General features: G+C 41.8%; 1 protein-coding gene across 2 annotated transcripts in view; it reads left to right on the top strand.

Moving 5' to 3' along the window:
- The first annotated feature begins 610 nt into the window (after window positions 1–610).
- Window positions 611–19,600, top strand: part of LOC122559588 (adiponectin receptor protein 2-like) — a 71,068-nt gene continuing 52,078 nt past the window's right edge. Inside the window, exons 1-3 of one of the 2 annotated variants that reach the window (XM_043709320.2) lie at window positions 619–756; window positions 7,836–8,055; window positions 15,557–15,796. In XM_043709320.2, coding sequence (XP_043565255.1) covers window positions 15,707–15,796 — 90 coding nt within the window. In that variant the 5' untranslated portion in view covers window positions 619–756; window positions 7,836–8,055; window positions 15,557–15,706. Of the gene's footprint in view, window positions 757–7,835; window positions 8,056–15,556; window positions 15,797–19,600 lie in introns of both variants that reach the window. The other variant, XM_043709319.2, reaches the window with a different exon arrangement.

Raw genomic sequence — 19,600 nt, 5'->3', positions numbered from 1 at the left:
GTATGCCACCATTATCCTTGGTGCTAATACTTATCTTATCAACAGCTGAAAAATGTGTTGCTGGGAAAGCACAGCAGGTCAGGCAGCATCTAAGGAGCAGGAGAATCGACGTTTCGGGCATAAGCCCTTCTTCAGAATCAATACAAAAACAAATCAACTGGTGATCATGACACTGCTTGTGAAAGTTTGCTTTGCCCAAATCCGCTGCTACATTTCTGCCACTTCTAATGGCTACATTTCAGGAAATAGTTCATTAGAAAATAGCAGTCGAGGTACACACAAATATAAAAACTCCTACATAAATTCAAGTCTTTCTGTACACCATTTATTACACAAAACCCTTGCACTATTTTTCACACTACGCCGCTCTTGCACAACCAACTTTTTTTAAAGCATTAGGCAGTTTTCAGAAGCAGCACTATTTGCATTTTCTTTTTTCACATTAAGCGAACAAAGAATCTTTTTCCATTCTCGTGTTTCTGTTCCCCAACGCCGAAGAAGCCAACCATTGCGATGTTTACCAAACCTTGGGCACTTCAGCTCCCAGAAGCCCCAGTCCGTTTCCGGTCCTGCGGCGGATGTGACGTCTGGTTTATCGCCCATGGCCCCTTCCTATTGGCCGAGAGCTGCTCAGGAGATGTCTGACGCTGCGGAGCAACCGAGAGCGACGAGCGATGGAGCTGTGAGTGGCAGCGGCGTCTTGTACTTGAAAGGAAGCGCAGTGTGAAGAGAAGTAACGGCCTCTCCATCGGACAGGTAATGGAAGCCGCCGAGCTCAGTGTTTGTTAGCTGCAGTCAGGCCACCGCACTGATGCCCACCGGGCTGAGGAGATTTGGTGGGGGCCGGTTCATTGTTGCCCGAGAGTGACAGCTGGCTCGGGAAGAGCGAGGCAGAGCCAACCGGCGAACGGTGGCTGTGTGTCCGGGCGGCGGGTCAGGCTCAGCTGCCGGCCCTCTCTCTCTCTCTCCGGTGTGTGTCTATGGGGAAGGGAGGGTGGTGTGAGCGTGTCTGTGTACGCGCCTCAGGGAGTCTGTCCATGGGAGGGCAGACTGAGCAGGTGCTGGCGCCTCAGGGAGGGCAACGTCCATCTCAGTGCAACACAAGTCAACTCGAGTACAGTTCCCATTCCTTCTCCTGGAGGATGGCATCCCAAAGTTTTTAAGGAATCCTGCCTGTGGTCAAGAAATCCAGTCGACGACTTGATCTGACCGCATACTGTTACGAAAGCTAGAGTGTTCAGACAAAGCATGGTGCGAGCCTGGTGCCCATGAGAAAGTATGTGATCATTCTCATACTGTCAAATTCAGACTCGAATGGCTGACACCCTGGACGCACCTCAGAATGAAAATGAGAGTTTTCAAATCACTTTTTAGTGGACTATGTGCCAATTTTGTTCCAGCAAACACAGCATTGATTGGTAAATGGGATTTGCTGTGAATCAGGATACCTGCAGCAGTGTTCCAAAAAAACAAAATAACAAGAGTAGATGATAAGCTGGGCCACCCGCACCAACCAACCCAACCGCCCCGTGGCTGAACACTTTAGCTCCCCCTCCCACTCCACCAATGACATGCAGGTCCTTGGCCTTCTCCATTGCCAGACCCTGGCCACACGACACCTGGAGGAAGAGCGCCTCATCTTCTGCCTAGGAACCCTCCAACCACATGGGATGAATGTAGATTTCTCCAGCTTCCTCATTTCCCCTCCCCTCACCTTATCTCAGTCCCAACCCTCGGATTCAGCACCGCCCTCTTGACCTACAATCTTCTTCCTGACCTCTCCGCCCCCACCCCCTCTCTGGCCTATCACCCTCACCCTCACCTCCTTCCACCTATCATATTCCCAGCACCCCTCTCCCAAATTCCCTCCCCCCTACCTTTTATCTCAGCCCGCTTGGCACACCAGCCTCATTCCTGAAGAAGGGGTTATGCCTGAAATGTTGATTCTCCTGCTCCTTGGATGCTGCCTGGCCTGTTGTGTTTTTCCAGCACTACACTTTTCAACTCTAGATGATAGGTTGCCCTATCAATCAGTGCATTACATTAGCTTAGATTTCCTATGGAAACAGGCCCTTTGGCCCAACAAGTCCACACTGACCCTCTAAAGAGTAACCTACCCAGACCTAGTCCCCTACCCTATATTCACCCCTGAGTAATGCACCTATCACTATGGGTAATTTAGCATGGGCAATTCATCTGACCTGCACACCTGTGGATACGTTCATGATTGATCATCTATAATTGCCCATAAGAAACAGGATAAAGTCAATCTGACCAATTACACCTCTTAGGGGCAGCCTGGTGGCTCAGTGGTTAGCACTGCTGCCTCACAATGTCAGGGACCCAGGTATGATTTCCACCTCAGGCAACTGTCTGTGTGGAGTTTGCACATTCTCCCCGTGTCTGCGTGAGTTTTCTCTGGCTACTCCAGTTTCCTCCCACAATCCAAAGATGTGCTGGTCGGGTGAATTGGTCATGCTAAATTGCCTACAGTATTAGGTGCATTAGTCAAGGGTTTTAAAAAAGGGTAGGAGAATGGGTTACTCTTCGGAGGGGTGGTGTGGACCTTTTCGGCCGGTTTCCATACTGTAGGAAATCTAATCTAATGTTTACCTTTTGATCAGCAAAATAATGGAAAGGCCATTGATAGTGCCATCAGTTGCAACTTAGCTGTTAGCTGACGCTCAGTTTGGGTTCCATCAGAGTCACTCAGCATCTGACCCCATTACACGCTTGGAACAAAAATGGATAAAAGAGCTGAACTTGAGGTGAGCTGAGAGTGACTGCCCTTGATTCCACACTAAGTTACACATTGCCTTGGTGTCAAAGATCGCCGGCAAAATTCAAGCCAGTGGAAATTGGGGAAAGTTGTACATTGGATGGAGTCATACTTCACAGAATGATAGGTTGTTTGGTTGTTGGAGGTTAAATATCTCAGTTCCAGGACATAATTGCAGGAGTTTCTCAGAGCGTTGTCCCATACCCGACCATCTTGAACTGTTTCATCATAACCTTCCCTCCATCACAAGATCAGAAGTGAGGTGTGCCCTGTTGCATAAAGTTTTGTACCATTCATGAGTTATACTGAAACAGACATGTCCAAATGTAGCAAGATCTGGATGACATCCTGGCTTTGGCTGACAAGTGGCAAATAATGTTTCTGCTGCACAAGTGCCAAGCAATGACTGTTTCCAAGAACAGAATTCAAACATTAGCCCATAATATTTAATGGCATGACCAACACTCAAACCCCATCAATATCCCCGGTGTTACCTTTGATCAGCAAATGAACTAGACCAGACATATAAACCTGTCTGCCGCTACAAAGCAGAAGTCAGGAGTGATGGAATATACTTGATTTGATTGGGTGAGTGTAGATTCAATAACACTCAAAAGCTTGACGACATCGAAGGTGAAATAGGCTAGTGATTGGCACACCATCTAGACCTTAAATGCTCACTTCCCCCATGACCAGTGGTAGTACTGTTGCCATTGAAAAGTTGTACAGCAGTAACTCAAAGATTCCTTCATTAGCACCTACCAAATACCACCACATCCAAGTTTCCACACCAAGACATAACACTGTCCTGTCTTGAAATATATTGTGTTTCTTCACTGTCACTGGGTCAAAAAACCTAGATTCCCCCTACTTAACTGTCATGTTGGAGTACCTTCATGTCATTGATCGAGGTGGTTTGTGTAACTGGTTTTGTTGATGGGCCACAACCCATATTGTTTGGGAGGGAGGCAGGAGGCAGCATGGAGACTATTGTAAAGATGTTGGACTGGACATTTAATCTAATATTGTGCCTATCACACCTCTGTCAAAAACCTATCTGGTATAGGCAGTTAAAATTGAGCTCATGGAAGCTGACTCAGTCCCATTTGCTAGCACTTTCCCATATCCCTCTAAACCCTTCCTATTCATATAGTCATCCAGATGATGCTTTAATTGTACCAGTCTCCACCACTTCCTCTGACAGCTCATTCCATATACGCACCTTCTGTGTGGGGAAAGTTGCCCCTTAGGTGTCTCTTACATTTTTCTCTCTTGCCCTAAACTTATGCCCTCTAGTTCTGGACTTGCCCCCCCCCCCCTTTTCTACTTACCCTATCCATGCTGCTCATGATTTTATAAACCCCTATAAGGTCACCCCTCAGCCTCTGACGCTCAAGGGAGTGGCCCAGTGGTTAGCACTGCTGCCTCACAGTGCCAGGGACCTGGGTTTGATTCCAACCTCAGGTGACTGTGTGGAGTTTGCACATTCTCCCCGTGTCTGCATGAGTTTCTTCCCACAGTCCAAAGATGTTCAGGTTAGGTGAATTGGCTGTGATAAATTGCACATAGTGCTCAGGGATACCTAGATTAGGTTCATTAGTCAGGATAAATGTCGAGTAATGGGGTAGGGGAATACTCTTTGAAGGGTCATTGTCGACATGTTGGGCCAATAGGCCTGTTTCCACACTGTAGGGATTCTATGAAAACAGCCCCAGCCTATTCAGCCTCCCTCTATAGATCAAATCTTCCAACCATGGCAACATCCTTGAAAGTCTTTTCTGAACCCTTTCAAGTTTCACAACATCCTTCCTATAGGAGGAGACCAGAATTGTGAAATTTGGAATACAGATAGATCAGCAATGATTTATTTAGTAGCAGAGCAGCCTTAAAAGGCTTTTCCTAATTTGTATGTTCATGTATTTCTACTTGAATTTTGAACATGCAAGAGGATGAGAAGTTTGCAAAAGTTCCTCAAAAAAGGAGGGATAAACCTGATAGCAACAGGCCAATTAACCTAACTTCAGTGATGACAAAATTACTATAGAGCAGGGGGAATGATGAAAAAATGCATAATTTTCCCAATCTGGATCTTATTGTCCCTTTTATTCCCAATCACTTTTAAGTCTAGATCACATTTTCCATTTCTCCTAACTCCACACCCTATTGATCTCCTTCCCTTTGTAATTTTCTGTTTTCTTTGTGACCAGTGAGTCATATGGGAGTGGTTGGAATGAGCAGCATGGTTATAGTTTCATTGAGTTGGACACCCTTCCAATACTCTTGTTGAAGTGGCCATATCTGAGCTGTGTTTGTTCGATTGCTTAACATGGTGTGAAGTGGTGTCAAAGCAGAACCAATTCTCATTTGAACACTTTCTGATAAAATAACATCGGTGAACCCAAAGTGATTCTATTGTTACAGATTGCTGGGGGTCCAAGTTGTTGTGGCATCATGCACTGGCAAATCATGGTGTCCACAACCTCATGCCCCAGAAAAGTCTGTTTGTATTATTATAATAAGGAAGGTGGAAAGTTAGCAGTGCTTTGTTGCAGTGATTGCATTTTATTTCCAGTGAGAAACTGGATTTGAGAGCAGTGAGAACTCAGTCTTGTAGTCCAAACAATTATTCTATCATTAATTGATAACATAACTTCAATGCTAATGCACCTATCTTTTAACGTCTCCGTGTTAGAATTAGAGTTGACTACAGAAGTTGTTTAGGTTGACTCACCTGACAGCCAGTAAAGTAAATTACTTTTGAGAAACTTGTATTTTAAAATGTGATTAGATTAATCAGAGCAGTGATCATTCAAATTCATCGATCACCCTCTAGTCTATAATGACAGTATAGACAAGCAATGTACAATAAGCTAACAAACTAAATGAAAGAACCTAAAGCCTTGTACTTCGGCATGTTGAATTTATCTGTTTCAAATTTTACTTGTAGCCAGCATTTCTTCTGGGTCTAATTAAATGCACCTAATTTTCTGAAAATTTAACTTGTGAAAAGTTAAAAGAATTTATTACTTCAATTGATTAGAGCTCAGATTTATATTAGTAACCAAATAACACGCAGTGTTCAGACTTTTAGCCAATTTTATTCGCTACTTTGTACGTTTTATATTACAATTAGAAAACATTTCATCTAGAGAACTCCTCAGTAAAGAATTATTCGGTAATAACTTTGTTAACATTAGAAGATGTAACAACACCTGTTCTGACATTTTGTCTGGAGGCTGTCCTGTATGTGATTGGATCACTGACATTAACAAAACAAGTTGTATTTAATAACTTTTTAATGTAGTCACCTGTCCCAAGGTGCTTCACGGGAATGATGATATAAAGTAAAATTGACACATGAGATAGTAGGACAGATGACCAAAAGTGGGGGCAAAGAGTTAGGTTTTAAGGAGCACTTTCAAAGAAAGGAAAGAGCGATCAAGTTGTTTAAAGTGGGTTTTCCAGAGTTCAGGACGCTGGGAGTTTGAGGCATGGTGACTAATAGAGTGATTAAAATCTGAGGTGTTGAAGAGGCCTGAATCAGAGGAGAAGAGATGTCTTGATGGTTGTTGGAGGTTACAGTCATGGTGAGGCCATAGAAGTATTTGAAAATAAGGATGGGAATTTTAAAATTCAGGCACTACTTGTTTGTGAACCAGTATAGTTTAACACAGACAAGGATGATAGTTGATTGAGGGAAGGTACCAGTTAGACACAGGTAGCAAAGTTTTTTAGATGCTGTCTACTGTACGGAGGCTGGAAGATAGAGGCTGACTTGAAGTGTTAGATTTGTACCATTCAAATGTAGCAAGGGATGAAAAACAATCAGAATGAGGAAGGGATGGAGTTAGGCAATGAGGAAAAAATGGCAATTCTTGCTGATGTGTACATTGGGTCAGAAGCTCACCCTGGTATTCAATCTAACACCACAGTTGCAAATAGTTGTATTCAACTTGAACAGTTGTCAAGGAGGAAGGTGGAGTTGGTGGTTAGGGAATGGATTATGTGGTAGGGATGGAGGATGATGACTTCTGTGTTCCCAATGTTTAACTGGATGAAATTTCTGCTTAGCCAATATTTGATGTTGGGCAAATGGTGTGACAATTTTGGGACAGTGGAGAAATGAAAAAAGCTGGATGTGATGTTGAAGTGTTGACTTTATCTGTATGTGGAACCGGGAGCTGTATTTTTGAATGCTGTTACCAAGGGTATCAGGAACGTGAAAACTAGGAGGAAGTTAAAGAGAGATATGTGTGCCAGCAGAAGTACTTTTGTGGAAGCAGCAAAGGAAGTCATTGCAGGTGATTATTTGATAAATACTGGATAGACGAGGAGGGGGCAAACCCAGACTGAATGACATGCCAATTAGCAGAGTCTGTCAGGAAAATGTAGTGTGCATTGCGTATACACTTAAATTGTTACACAATGCAGCAAAATACAAATTTTGTATATCATACAGACCCAATTTGATATTTTTAAGTTAGGAGTCTTGCACGACTTCACTATCAAAGCTTGTGTGTAGTTGCTGTATTGCAGAAGGCATGTGTTAGCAAAAAAGTATTTATGAAGTGTAAATGCTGTTGTCTAAACTGGCTATGTTAAACCCTATTTTGGACAAGCACCCTATTGTATACAATAAATCTTTTGACTCATCCTGGGTATTATTTAGAAATCTCTTATATTAAAAACCTTACACTTGCACAAGTTCCCATGGGTTAGCACTGCTGTCTCGCAGCGCCAGGGACTGGGTTCAAATCTAGCCTCTGGCAGCTGTCTGTGTGGAGTTTGCACATTCTCCCCGTGTCTGCGTGGGTTTCCTCCGGGTGCTCCAGTTTCCTTCCACGATCCAAAGCTGTGCAGGTCAGGTGAATTGGCCATGCTAAATTGCCCATAGTGATAGGTGCATTAGTAGGGGAATGGGTCATGTGTGGATTACTCTTCGGAGGGTTGGTGTGGACTTGTTGGGCCGAAGGGCCTGTTTCCACACTGTAGGGAATCTAATCTAATGTAGTCTAATCACTCCTTTTAAATTCCTGTCTCTTTATTTAAAATGGAGGACCTCAGCAAGACACCCTCTGAGGACAAGCAGTCACTTGCACTGAAAAGCAACTTGTTGTGGGCCTGGTGTCAAGGAGTGCTTAAGACTGAAACATTACATCATATTACACTAGTGTGTGTGTTCTCACCCCCCGAACAAAAAAAAACAGGTGGAGGGGTAAGAAGGAAGGATTTGGCTGGAGAAGTTTTGGAGAGCAGCAGCTCAGCAAAAAGTACAGGTGAGCTCAGGTGAAGTTCTTTTCTTTTTATTTTACAGCAGTTAAGATGTCAATTCGGACAGTTGCATGTTTCTCCTGCAGGGTGTGAGAGTTCAGGGAGACTTCCAATGTCCCTGATGACTACACCTGGGGGAGGTGCACCCAGCTGCAGCTCCTGGGAGACCGGAGTTGGAGCTGGATTCATTCCAGGTCATCTGAGGTGCTGAGCATTTCATAGATAAGAGTTTTAGTGAGGTGCAGACAGAGAATAGCTGGGTGGAAAGGCAAATGAAGTAGGCAGAGAGTGTAGGAAGTCCCTGTGGCCATTCTCCTCGAAAACAAGTATACCATTTTGGATCGTGTTGGGGGGAAATGACCATTTGGGGAAAGCAGTAGTAGCTAGGTTGATGGCACTATGACTGGCTCTGGAGCACAGCAAGAAAGAGTAAACGTAAACAGGACCTTAGTGATAGGAGACTCAATAGTTAGGGGACAGATGGGTGATTCTGTAGCCGCAAACGGGAATCCAGGATGGCGAGTTGCCTTCCAGGTGCCAGGGTCCAGGGTGTCTCAGAGCAGCTGCAGAACGTTCTTAAGGGGAGGGGGAGCAGCCAGAAGTCATTGTACATGTTGGCACAACTGACATGGGTAGAAATAGGGATGAGATCCTGCACAGTGGTAAGAGAGCTAGGAAAAAAAGTTTAAAAACCAGGACCTCGGTGATAATCTCTGGATTACTTCCAGTGCCATGTGCTAGTGAGGGTAACAACAGGAGGATGTGACAGCTGAATAGGTGGCTAAAGTGGGCAGAGATTCGGATTTTTAGGATGTTAGGATTTTTTCTGGGGCAGTGGTGACCTGTTCAAGAGGGGCAGGGTCAGTTGCACCAGAACTGATGGGGACCCAATATCTTGGCGGCCAGGTTTGCTAGTGCTGCAAGAGAAAGTTTAAAGTAGATTGGAAGGCGGGAGGTGGGATCCTCAACAGCAGGGAGGCAAGTGCGAGGCTCGAAGGAGATACAGTCATCAGAAATAGTAGGTTGAAGAGACTAGTCAGGCTGGAACACAACAGGGAGTAAGGAATGCCTGTTGGATTAGATTGCATTTATTTCAATGCAAGAGGACTGACAAATAAGGCCAATGAACTCAGGGTGTGGATAGATACGTGGGACTGGGATATTATAGCCATTACAAAAACATGGCTAAGGGAGGAACAGGACTGGCAGCTTAATGTGCCAGGTTACATGTGCTTTAGGCGCGACAGGAGTGGTGGAAGTGGGGGGGTGAGTTGTAATTTTGATTTAGGCGATTATCACAGCAGTAATCAGATGAAATAACTGAAGGATCATCCAGTGAGGCTTTGTGGGTGGAGTTAATAAGGGATGGTGACCTTATTGGGGTGGTACTGTAGACCCCCAAATTGTTAAGAGAATTAGAGGAAAAATTATGTAGGGAGATTGGGAAGATTTGCAAGAGGAATAAGGTTGGGATTTTAATTTTCCTAACATAGACTGTGACTGTCAGACTGTTAAAGGCTTAGATGGGATGGAATTTGTTAAGTGCATTCAGGAAAGTTTTCTCAAGCAGTATATAGAGGGCCCTACTCAGGGAAGGGAAAAACTGGACCTCTTGGGAAATAGGACAAGATGGTGATGGAGGGGACAATGGGGGAGCACTTTGGGACCAGTGACCATAGTTCTATTAATAGTTATGGAAAGGGACAAAACTGGTTCACGTTCTAAATTGGGGCAAGGGGAATTAGACAGGAGCTTACGGGGTTGATTGGAGTAGTTTGTTTGCAGATAAAGGGATGCCTAGCAAGTGGGAGGTCTTCAAAAGTAAGATAGCTAGAGATCAAGGTCTATATGTTCCTGTGCGTTTGAAGGGCAAGGTTGGCAGGAATAGGCAACTCTGGATGACGAGATATTGAGGCTTTGACCAGAAAAAGGGAGACGTGGCTTAGGTACAGCTGGGATCAAGGGAATCCCTGGATTATATAGGGAATACAGGGAGTTTACTGAAGAAGGAATTCAGGAAGGTGAAAATAGGGTATGAGATAGCCTTGGCAGAGAAGATTAGGATGAATCCAAAGAGGTATTTTTAAGTATATGAAAGGGAAAAAAAACTAGAGAGAGAATAAGGCCCCTCATGGACAAAAGTGGACATGTATATGTAGAACCGTAGGAGGTGGGTGAGGTTCTTACTGAATATTTCTCCTGTATGTTTACTGTGGAGAAAGACATGAAGACTTGGAGACAGTCCATATCACAGTAGAGGTGGTGTTGGATGTATTAGAATGTATGAAGGTTGATAAATCTCCTGATTCTGACCAGATATATCCAAGAACACTGCAGGAGGCAAGACAAGAAATTATGGGGCCCTGGCTGATATTTTTGCATTATCGTTCGTCATGGGTGAAGGGTAGCGAATGTTGTGCCATTATTCAAGGGCTGCAAAGGGAAGCCTCGGAGAACCCGAGGAGCAGGAGAATCAACGTTTTGAGCATAAGCCCTTCGTCAGGAATGAGGCTTGTAGCCCAAGGGGGCTGAGAGATAAATGGGAAGAGGGTGGGGCTGGAGGGATGGTAGCCAGGAATGCGATGGGTAGATGAAGGTGGGGGTGATAGGTCGGAGAGGAGGGTGGAGCAGACAGGTGGGAAAGAAGATGGACAGGTAAGACCGTTCAAGAGGGCGGTGCTGAGTTGGAAGATTGGATCTGGGATAAGGTAAGGGAGGGGAAATACGGAAACTGGTGAAATTTACATTGATCCTGTGTGGTCAGAGAGTCCTAAGATGAAAGATGCGGCGTTCTTCCTCCAGGCTTTGGTGGCCCAGAACTTGCATGTCCTTGATGGAGTGCGAGGGGGTGTTAGCCATCCTATGGCTGAACACTTTAATTCCCCCCTCTCACTCTGTCAAGGACATGCAAGTCCTGGGCTGCCTCAACCACCAAACTCTAACCACCCAAAGCCTGGCGGAAGAACACCTCATCTTTCGTCTTGGGACCCCTCCGACCACATGGGATCAATGTGGATTTCACCAGTTTCCTCATTTCCCCTCCCCCCACCTTATCCCAGATCCAACCTTCCAACTTGGCACTGTCCTACCTGTCCATCTTCCTTCCCACCTACCTGCTCCATCCTCCTGTCTGACCTATCATCTTCACCCCCATGTTCATCTACTTATCACATTCCCAGCAACCACCCTCTGCCCCCAGCCCTAACACCCTCCCATTTATCTCTCAGCCCCCTTAGGCCTCTTCCCCCTCATTCCTGATGAAGGCCTCATGCTCTAAACATCAACTCTCCTGCTGCTTGGATGCTGCCTGACTGGCTGTGCTTTTCCATCACAACAGTCTTCAACTTAGAAGGATATGGGCCAAGTGCAGGGAAATGTGGTTAGCATAGACAGACATTTTAGTCAGCGTGGACCAGTTGGGTCAAAGGGCCTATCTCATGCTGTAGGACTGTATGGCTCTAAATAATACGTTGACAGTTTCAAAGGCATCTCTGTTAAGAGTCTCTATCAGTGTGTTACATACCAGGAGGGCATGTGACCTGGATTACTGGACTGACTGATCAAATAGGAGTTCTGATAAAGGGTCCTCAAGTATTTAGCATATTCATTTTGTTTCAGATGCTGAGCGATATATTCTCCATTTTTGACTTTTATTTGAATTAAACTTGATGTTAGTTTTGGAATTTCCAGATGCTTTAATAAAATGTACTAATCTACTATTTGGAAACATTACTTTAAATATTGATGTTTAAAGATCTACTGATACAGGTGAAATCATGTCTACCTAACAGATTTTTTAGATGTTTTCATTATTCAGTTGTTTTTGTAAGTTTTTTTGTAGGATTGTCTGTCAGTTGCATATGCATTTTTGTAATTTTTTGATCAGGATGATTCTCAGTAATGGAGCGACAAATATTTTACTTTGTAGCAGCAAGCAGTTGACATTAATAAGCTCATATTGCAGAGGAGGGAATAGGTATGAAATTTTAACACTTTGTCTTCTACCTTTGTGCTACTTTGTATAGAGAGTGGTGGTGGAGGGTTGCTTTTCAGACTGGAGGCCTGTGACCAGTGGTGTGCCACAAGGATCGGTGCTGGGTTGACTGCTTTTGTCATTTCTATAAATGATTTGGAGGTGAACATAGGAGGTACAGTTAGTAAGTTTGCAGATGACACCAAAATTGGTGATGATGTGGACAGCCAAGAAGGTTACCTTGGAGTACAATGGGACCTTGATCAGATGGGCAGGTGGGCCAAGGTGTGGCAGGTTGAATTTAATTTAGATAAATGGGAGGTACTGCATTTTGTAAAAACAAATCAGTTGCAGGACTTGTATACTTAATGGTAAGGTCCTGGGGAGTGTTGCTGAACAAAGAGACCTTGGCGTGGAGGTTCATTGTTTCTTGAAAGTGGAGTCACAGGTTGACTGGCTAGTGAAGAAATTGTTTGGTATGCTTTTCTTTATTGGTTAGTGTATCAAGTATAGTGGTTTGGAGGTCATGTTGCAGCTGTACAGGACATTGGTTAGGCCACCTTTGGAATTCTGCATTCAATTCTAGTCTTCCTGTTGTAGGAAGGATGGTGTGAAACTTGAAAGCATTCAGAAAAGAGTTACAAGGATGTTGCCAGAATTGGAGGGTTTGAGCTATCAAGAGAGGCTGAATAGGCTGGGACTATTTTCTCTGAAGCGTCAGAAACTGAGGGGTTTAGATGTTCATAAAACCTGAGGGGCATAGATAGGGTGAATAGCCAAGGTCTTTTCCCCAGGGTAGCCGAGTCCAGGACTAGATGCATAACTTTTAAGTGAGAGGGGAAAGATATAGAAGGGATCTGAGGGGAAAGATATAGAAGGGACCTAAGGGGCAGCTTTTTTATGCAGAGATTGGTGCATGTATGGAGTGAACTGCCAGAGGAAGTGGTGGAGACTGGTACAGTTATAATACTTAAAAGGCATCTGGATGTGTATCTGAATTGAAAGGCTTGAGAAGAACATGGGCAAAATGGAGGCAAATGGGCCTAGATTAATTTTAGGTTGTCTGGTTGGCATGGATGAGTTGATAGCTCTAACTTTAACTTGGGACTGCAATCTTAGCTTCAGAGTTGGATTGATGCCACATTAGAAATGAAAGCAGCATATGGTAAAGTAGATAAAATAATATTTTAAGATAGCTGACCAAGGCGTAAACAAGTATCCTTTTGTATTTGCATCTGTGGAGTGTTATTTGTGGCTGGGCCAGATTTAAAGTTTTATTATTATTGTTCTTGTGAACCACAGCTAGTTTGAGTGTATATTTTCCATTCGTACAGCAGTCTGTCTGTCCATGTGTTGCTGTCTTTTAAAAGTGAGTATGAAAAATGAATTTCTCAAGCTTTGTTCCAGAAGTATTAGAAAGTTAGGAGCAGTCTTGCCGGAATGAATTTTTTTTCAAAGTTTGAAAGATATGAAGGAAACTGCAAGCAGGGAATCAACTATATAGTCTTGAGAGTAATAGCAGAAGGAAACTATGAGTCTGAATTATCTTTTTTAGAAAGAGTAAGCTCCTCAACTTGAAAATAAGCTCTTTCTGAAAAGCAAGGTTTGGTTTAAATAGAATCAGAGTTCATAACCAAGTGGACAGGAGGGAAAGGCTGGATGTAAATAGTATGAAACAAAGGTACTCCGTGCTGGTGAAACTTAACAGCTCTGGTAGCATCTTTGGAGACAGAAATTGAGTTAATGTTTCAAATCTAAACTCAAAACATTAATTCTGTTTCTCTCTGCACAGATGCACCCAGAGCTGTTGCATTTCTCCAGTGTTTTTGTTTTGTCTTAGATTGTCAGCATTTTTAGTATTTTGAATGTTGGATGAATGTTTAGAGATGTGTAGAATGAGAGTTCAGGGCCAGGCAACACGTATAATGAAACTAACAAAAAAAGATAATGAAATTTAGACAAATGAAATGAGGACCTGTGCTTCCAGTGGTGATGGGGGCTGTTATCTACAATGTAATAAGAACTATTAAAAAGGGATTCCCATTTCAATAGTTTTCAATTTTCTCATTATAGATGTTTATGGAGACAGCTAATATTTTAAATGAGGATATGTGGATTTATAATATTGAAAGTTTGTTGGAGAGTTTGTAAAAATCTTGCATTTTGCAATATTGTAGACTCCTTTTATAGTGTTAGTCAGTGAGTCAAAAGATTTGATAAGGTTGTTGTGCTATACCATGAGATCACGAATTGATGGTAAATCACACCCCTAGAGCAGGGGAAATTGAACCACAGCTTTCAGTTTGGTTGTTGGGAGCCCAATTTAAATTGTGTTCTTGTATTTTACTGATACTTTGGGATTTGAATTTTACCACTGTTGCCCTTTGTAAAAGCATGGAAACATAGCATAGAAGAAAGCAGTAGGGGTAGGCCATTTGACCTGTTGAGACAGCTCCGCCGTTCACTGTGATCATGGCTGGTCATTGAACTTGATAGCCTAATCCTGTTTCCCCCACCCCAGACCCTTTGATTCCTTTGTGTGGTAAGGGACACACTAAGTTTATCTACCACTTCCTTAAAAATGCATAATGTATCGGCCTCAACCCTGACAACATTTCTGGCAAAAATGCATTAATAGTTTTGTTTTATGTATACTGTTAACCTATGTATTCTGTTTTCAATATTATATTTAATGTTAAGAATATACAAGAAGTATTTGGGAGAAATGATGTTCGGCAGATGATATTAAGGAGTCCCATAAGATTTGATAGCTTGGACTTATGGGGTTTTTAAAAATCTGAGATCTCTATAGAGGGGTGCCCAAATGTTGGGAGAGCAAAGAATATGAGGCTTGTCTTGTTAAATTCCCAGACTCTACACAAAGTGAGGCAAAGTGTGGTAATGGACTTCAAAGCAGTAAGTGGAAATTGCTTTATGATTTCTAATGGATCTCTTTGGACATTGAATTTGGTATTTGTGATTGGCTCTTCATTAGGTGTGTTATGTTTTCTTTCCTTTATTTTCTCCAATGCAATACAAAGACATGTTGATTGAAAATCTTAAGTTTGATTTTGGCCTTTTGGTGATAAGGGTAATCTTTTCATATTTGGTCTAGCATGCAGCTTGACTGTTCCTGGATAAGCATGAGAAAAATAAGCAGGGTCCTTTTTCTTAATTCATTGATGTATGTTGACAACTGTTGATAGAATCTGCAATACTCTCCAAAGTTGCACTAATGTGTTGACACTCAGCATGTAGGTTTACATCCAAAATACTGCAAAGTTCCATCAAGCTGCTAACATTGGAACTAAACGGCAACATTGGGAAGAGAGACCTTTTAATTGGGAAAGTAAATAAACTCAGTAGTTTGGGCCTCCTCTTCACATTGGAGAATGCATGAGAAGTTTGTACTAAAATCAATGTTTTTCTTGTTTATGATTAGCAAAAATAATTCCCGATACTAATACAGTATTAACTTAGTGTATGTGCAAAATATGGATGAGAAGATTAATTTATGTACTCTTCTTAAACAGGTTTTTGAAATTAACAGCATTCTGAACCAAACAAAAACACCAGTTATTTTTAAAGAGCAACTTTATATTGTTAACAAACTGGAAGGCCTACGGTTAGAAGAGAGTCTAAGCTCAGGCTTAAGGCATCGGAGAGGAGGAATAAGAGACCTGATGTCAGCGCAAGAAAAACTATGTGACACTCCAAGTTCAGAGTTGAAAGAAGTGAATCCAAATGTAATCCATGAACCTGACTTACTGAATGTAAGTACTGTATCAAATTTAAAATGTTGAGTAATGGATTAGGGGGTGGTGGGGGAGAGGGACCCGTTGCTCTCTTTATTTCTATAAATGCTATTTTTCAGTGTAGTTTAATACTAGGGCAGTTCAACACAAGCTTTCTTGAGTTCTGATTGAAATGTTCTTGTAAGGATGAAATACACCTGTCTGACAAATTCAGTATTGCGCTATGTATCAGTCATTCAATAGCTTAATACTAAAGCAGGAGACAAGTCTGTTTTACATGAAACTTGGCATATTTCTAATATGTTCTCGGGTATAAAATTAGATAATTTTATAATTATTATTTTTGAATAAGGATATCTGCAAATAATTGACTAAATAAATTGCAGTCCTTTTGAAAACGCTAAATTCCACTTTATAAGAGAAATTTGGGTGAACTTGTTTCTTTTAATGATAGTATTCTAAAAGGACAAGTTGTATTATAAGTAAGTATATTTGACATCTCTTAGTTAAGCTCTTTGTTGAACATTTGAGTTTTTTTTTAAAACAAGACTTTAAATGTGCCTTTAGTAAGTCTTTGTACATCATCCCTCGCAGAGTATGTGCTTCTAGATCTGTCATTGCTGCTTTGAAGCTGCCTCTTGAGGGTAAATGAGGGTTACTTTTCAGTTCCAGAGGATAACTATCTGGACTTCACCTTTACTCCCCAAATTCTGTACCTGTCTTCAAGAACTTATTTTTGTGGAATATGTTGCAACTGAGGTTCTTTATTTGATACTTAGTTTAACTCTTTCTTGTTCTGAAAAATCATGTGACTATATGAACAGCTGAACATAAAAGGATCATCTTAGAGATGTAATCTAGATAGTCATCAGGCTTTCAATAAAATGTAGAGAACTAAGGTTTGAGCTTATGGAGTGAGAGAATATATAGAATGACTAGAAAGTTGAATGCAAAACAGAATAAAGATTTAGTGTAGTTAGACTGACAAAAGTGGAAATGATGTTCCAAATGCTTTAAAGGCAGTTGACTGCATTTGAATTTTGTCTATTTATAAATTTAAATAAAGTGGAGGGGCTGGTATTGGACTGGGGTGCACAAGGTTAGAAGTTGCACAACTGTTGTAGTCAAAAAGTGTGGCTCTGGAAAGGCACAGCCGGTCAGGTGGGGAGCAAGAGAGTCAACGTTTTGAGCATAAGATCTTGCATCAGGAATGTGGAAGGCCCCAAGAGGGCTGAGAGATAAATGGGAGAGGGAGTGGGAGTGGGGGGAAAGGTAGCTAGGAATACGATAGGTGAACGAAGGTGGGGGGTGATGGTGATTGGTTGGAGTGGAGGGTGGAGCAAACACTGTTGTTGTCCAACAGGTTTATTGAAATCACAAACTTTGAGTGCAGTCCCTTTGTCAGGTGAAGTGAAGAAAAACATATAGGCATAGAGATCAAAAGATCGTACAAATGGTGTGAGTGCAGTGTCGTATAATAAGTCTCTTCAGGTGATTGAATATATCAGATGGTGAGAATAAAATGTCAACAGCTGAATAGTACGTGAAGGTGATCTGTAATCCAATTAATTGAGGCAAGGAGATAACTACTAAAAATTAAAAATATGTTGGTGCTGGAGGCAAATCAAACAGTTGGGATAACATGATAGGTAGAAGAGTCACATGCTGAGGGTCTAACCAAATTAACCAGTAATCCAAAACTGTACAACCTAATTAAGTTAGAGAGATCATAAGTTATCAGGGTGATGATGTTAAAACAAGACAGTAAGGAAGCTTTTCCAAATACAGTAAGGAAGATTTTGGCAGGTGCAGAACAGTATGGTGGTGTTACATGGCGACTTTAATCCAAGAAATAGGTTGAGGCCATCTTCATGGATTCGGAACTTGGCTATCAGTTTCTGATCAGCGATTCTGCATTGTTGTGTACCTCGAAAGCTGCCTTGGAGGACTCTTACCTGAAGATTGGAAGCTGAATATCATTGACCGCTTAGGCCATTTGTATGATCTTTTGATCTCTGCCCAAGTATGTATCTGCCTATAAATTATGCGCCTGTATGCTTTTCTTCACTTCATCTAATGAAGGGGCAGCGCTACAAAAGCTTGTGATTTCAAATAAACCTGTTGGACTATAACTTGGTGTTGTGTGACTTCTGATCTATAGTTTTAAATCTCAGGATGCAATCTTTGCACAGCACTCTCACAGTGAGTTTTTTTCCTCTGTGGTATTGGATCGCTGTTCTCCTGAAGGCTGAGTAGTTTGCTGCAAGCGATGGTCTGTTTGAGGGCAGGAAGTGGGGGCATAGGAATAATGTGGCAAGATCTTCATTTTCATTGGTGACATGTTGATAGGTGTATAAATATCAGTCATGACAATTATTAACACCTCTGCTCCTCTTGATGTAGTACATGGAGCCTTTTATGCCCACTTGAGATAGCGTATAGAACTCAAATTTAATACCTCACCTGAAAGACAGCACCTCTTGTGTTATCTCTTCAACACTGCACCAGAATAACGGCTGGGACTTTTGTTCTTGCATTTCTGGAGTAGGACTTGAAAGCACAATCTCTTGGTATGAGTTTGAGTCCTACCATAACAATCATGTTAATGTTGGTAAAAATGTCAAGTAGTGAAGACAATAGGTGAAGCTACAAGAATTTAATGTTTGCATTGTTGATTTGTATTAGATCAAAAGATAGAATTCAAAATAAACTGTCACTAAAGAATCCAACTGGAAATAGATGGTTTCCCACAGGTAGCAGCTGGCTTATTTTTGATAACTCAATGATACAATATGGTATTTGTACTGGATTGGTTATGACCACTGCATATGTATAATGGTCAACAAAAGTACGCAAATTAGAACATGATTTTTAATACAAGCTTGTTTAGGAATAAAGTGTGACTGTCTGGGTATTCATGTTCACCTTTGTTTCTGTTACCTATTTTATGAAAATATTCAAATTTTCAGCTACAGGAAATAATGCAATGCTGATTATATAGTTAAATGTCTGTCTCTTGCATTTTTAAAGTTGGTAAGCTGTATTTAAACCCCTGCTCCACAATTTTACCCATTTCCAGAAATGTTTAGAGTTACTTCCATGCTTGGTCAAACTCTTGAAAAGAGAAAAGAGTAATTTATGAAAAAATAGATCAATGCAAAACTTATCAATATAATCTTACATTAATTGTTTAGTACGCTTGCATCATTGCTCAGAACATGGAGAATAGGAAGTGGAATGTCATTTTGAAGTTGTACAGGACATTGGTGAGGCCACTTTTGAAGGATTATGGGCTGTTCTGGTCATTCTGCTGTAGGAATGATATTATTACATTGAAGAGGGCTCAGAAAAGATCTGCAAGAATATTGCTGGAGGATTTGACTTGCATTGGAAAGGCTTTTTCAGTGGAGCATAGGAAGTTGAGGGGTGACCTTATAGAGGTTTATAAAATCATTAGGGACATAGATAAGGTGAATAGGAAGGGCCTTTTCCCTCTGGTAGGGGAGTTCAAAATTAGAGAGTGCATTTTTTTAAGGTGAGAGGAGGAAAGATGTAAAAGGCACCTGAGGGTGGTTTGTATGTGCAATAAACTTCCTGAGGAAGTTGTAGATGCAGGCACAATTAAAGCATTTAAAAGGCACTTGCACGTGGATAGGAGCGGTTTAGAGGAATATGGGTCACACAGGGACTAGTTTAGTTTGAGAAACTTGTTTGGCATGGACGAGTCGGACCGAAGTGTCAGTATCCATGCTGTATGACTCTATAATAAAAGTTTCCTGGTTTCTATCATGCATTTCTCAATATACCTAAGAACTTTTGACA

Source organism: Chiloscyllium plagiosum, unplaced genomic scaffold (assembly GCF_037043375.1).
Source record: "Chiloscyllium plagiosum isolate Xiang-an unplaced genomic scaffold, Cpla_swu_hap1 HiC_scaffold_19, whole genome shotgun sequence".
Lineage (NCBI taxonomy): Eukaryota > Metazoa > Chordata > Chondrichthyes > Orectolobiformes > Hemiscylliidae > Chiloscyllium > Chiloscyllium plagiosum.
The sequence above is the reverse complement of the archived record's forward strand: the minus strand, read 5'-3'. Positions and strand labels throughout refer to the sequence as shown.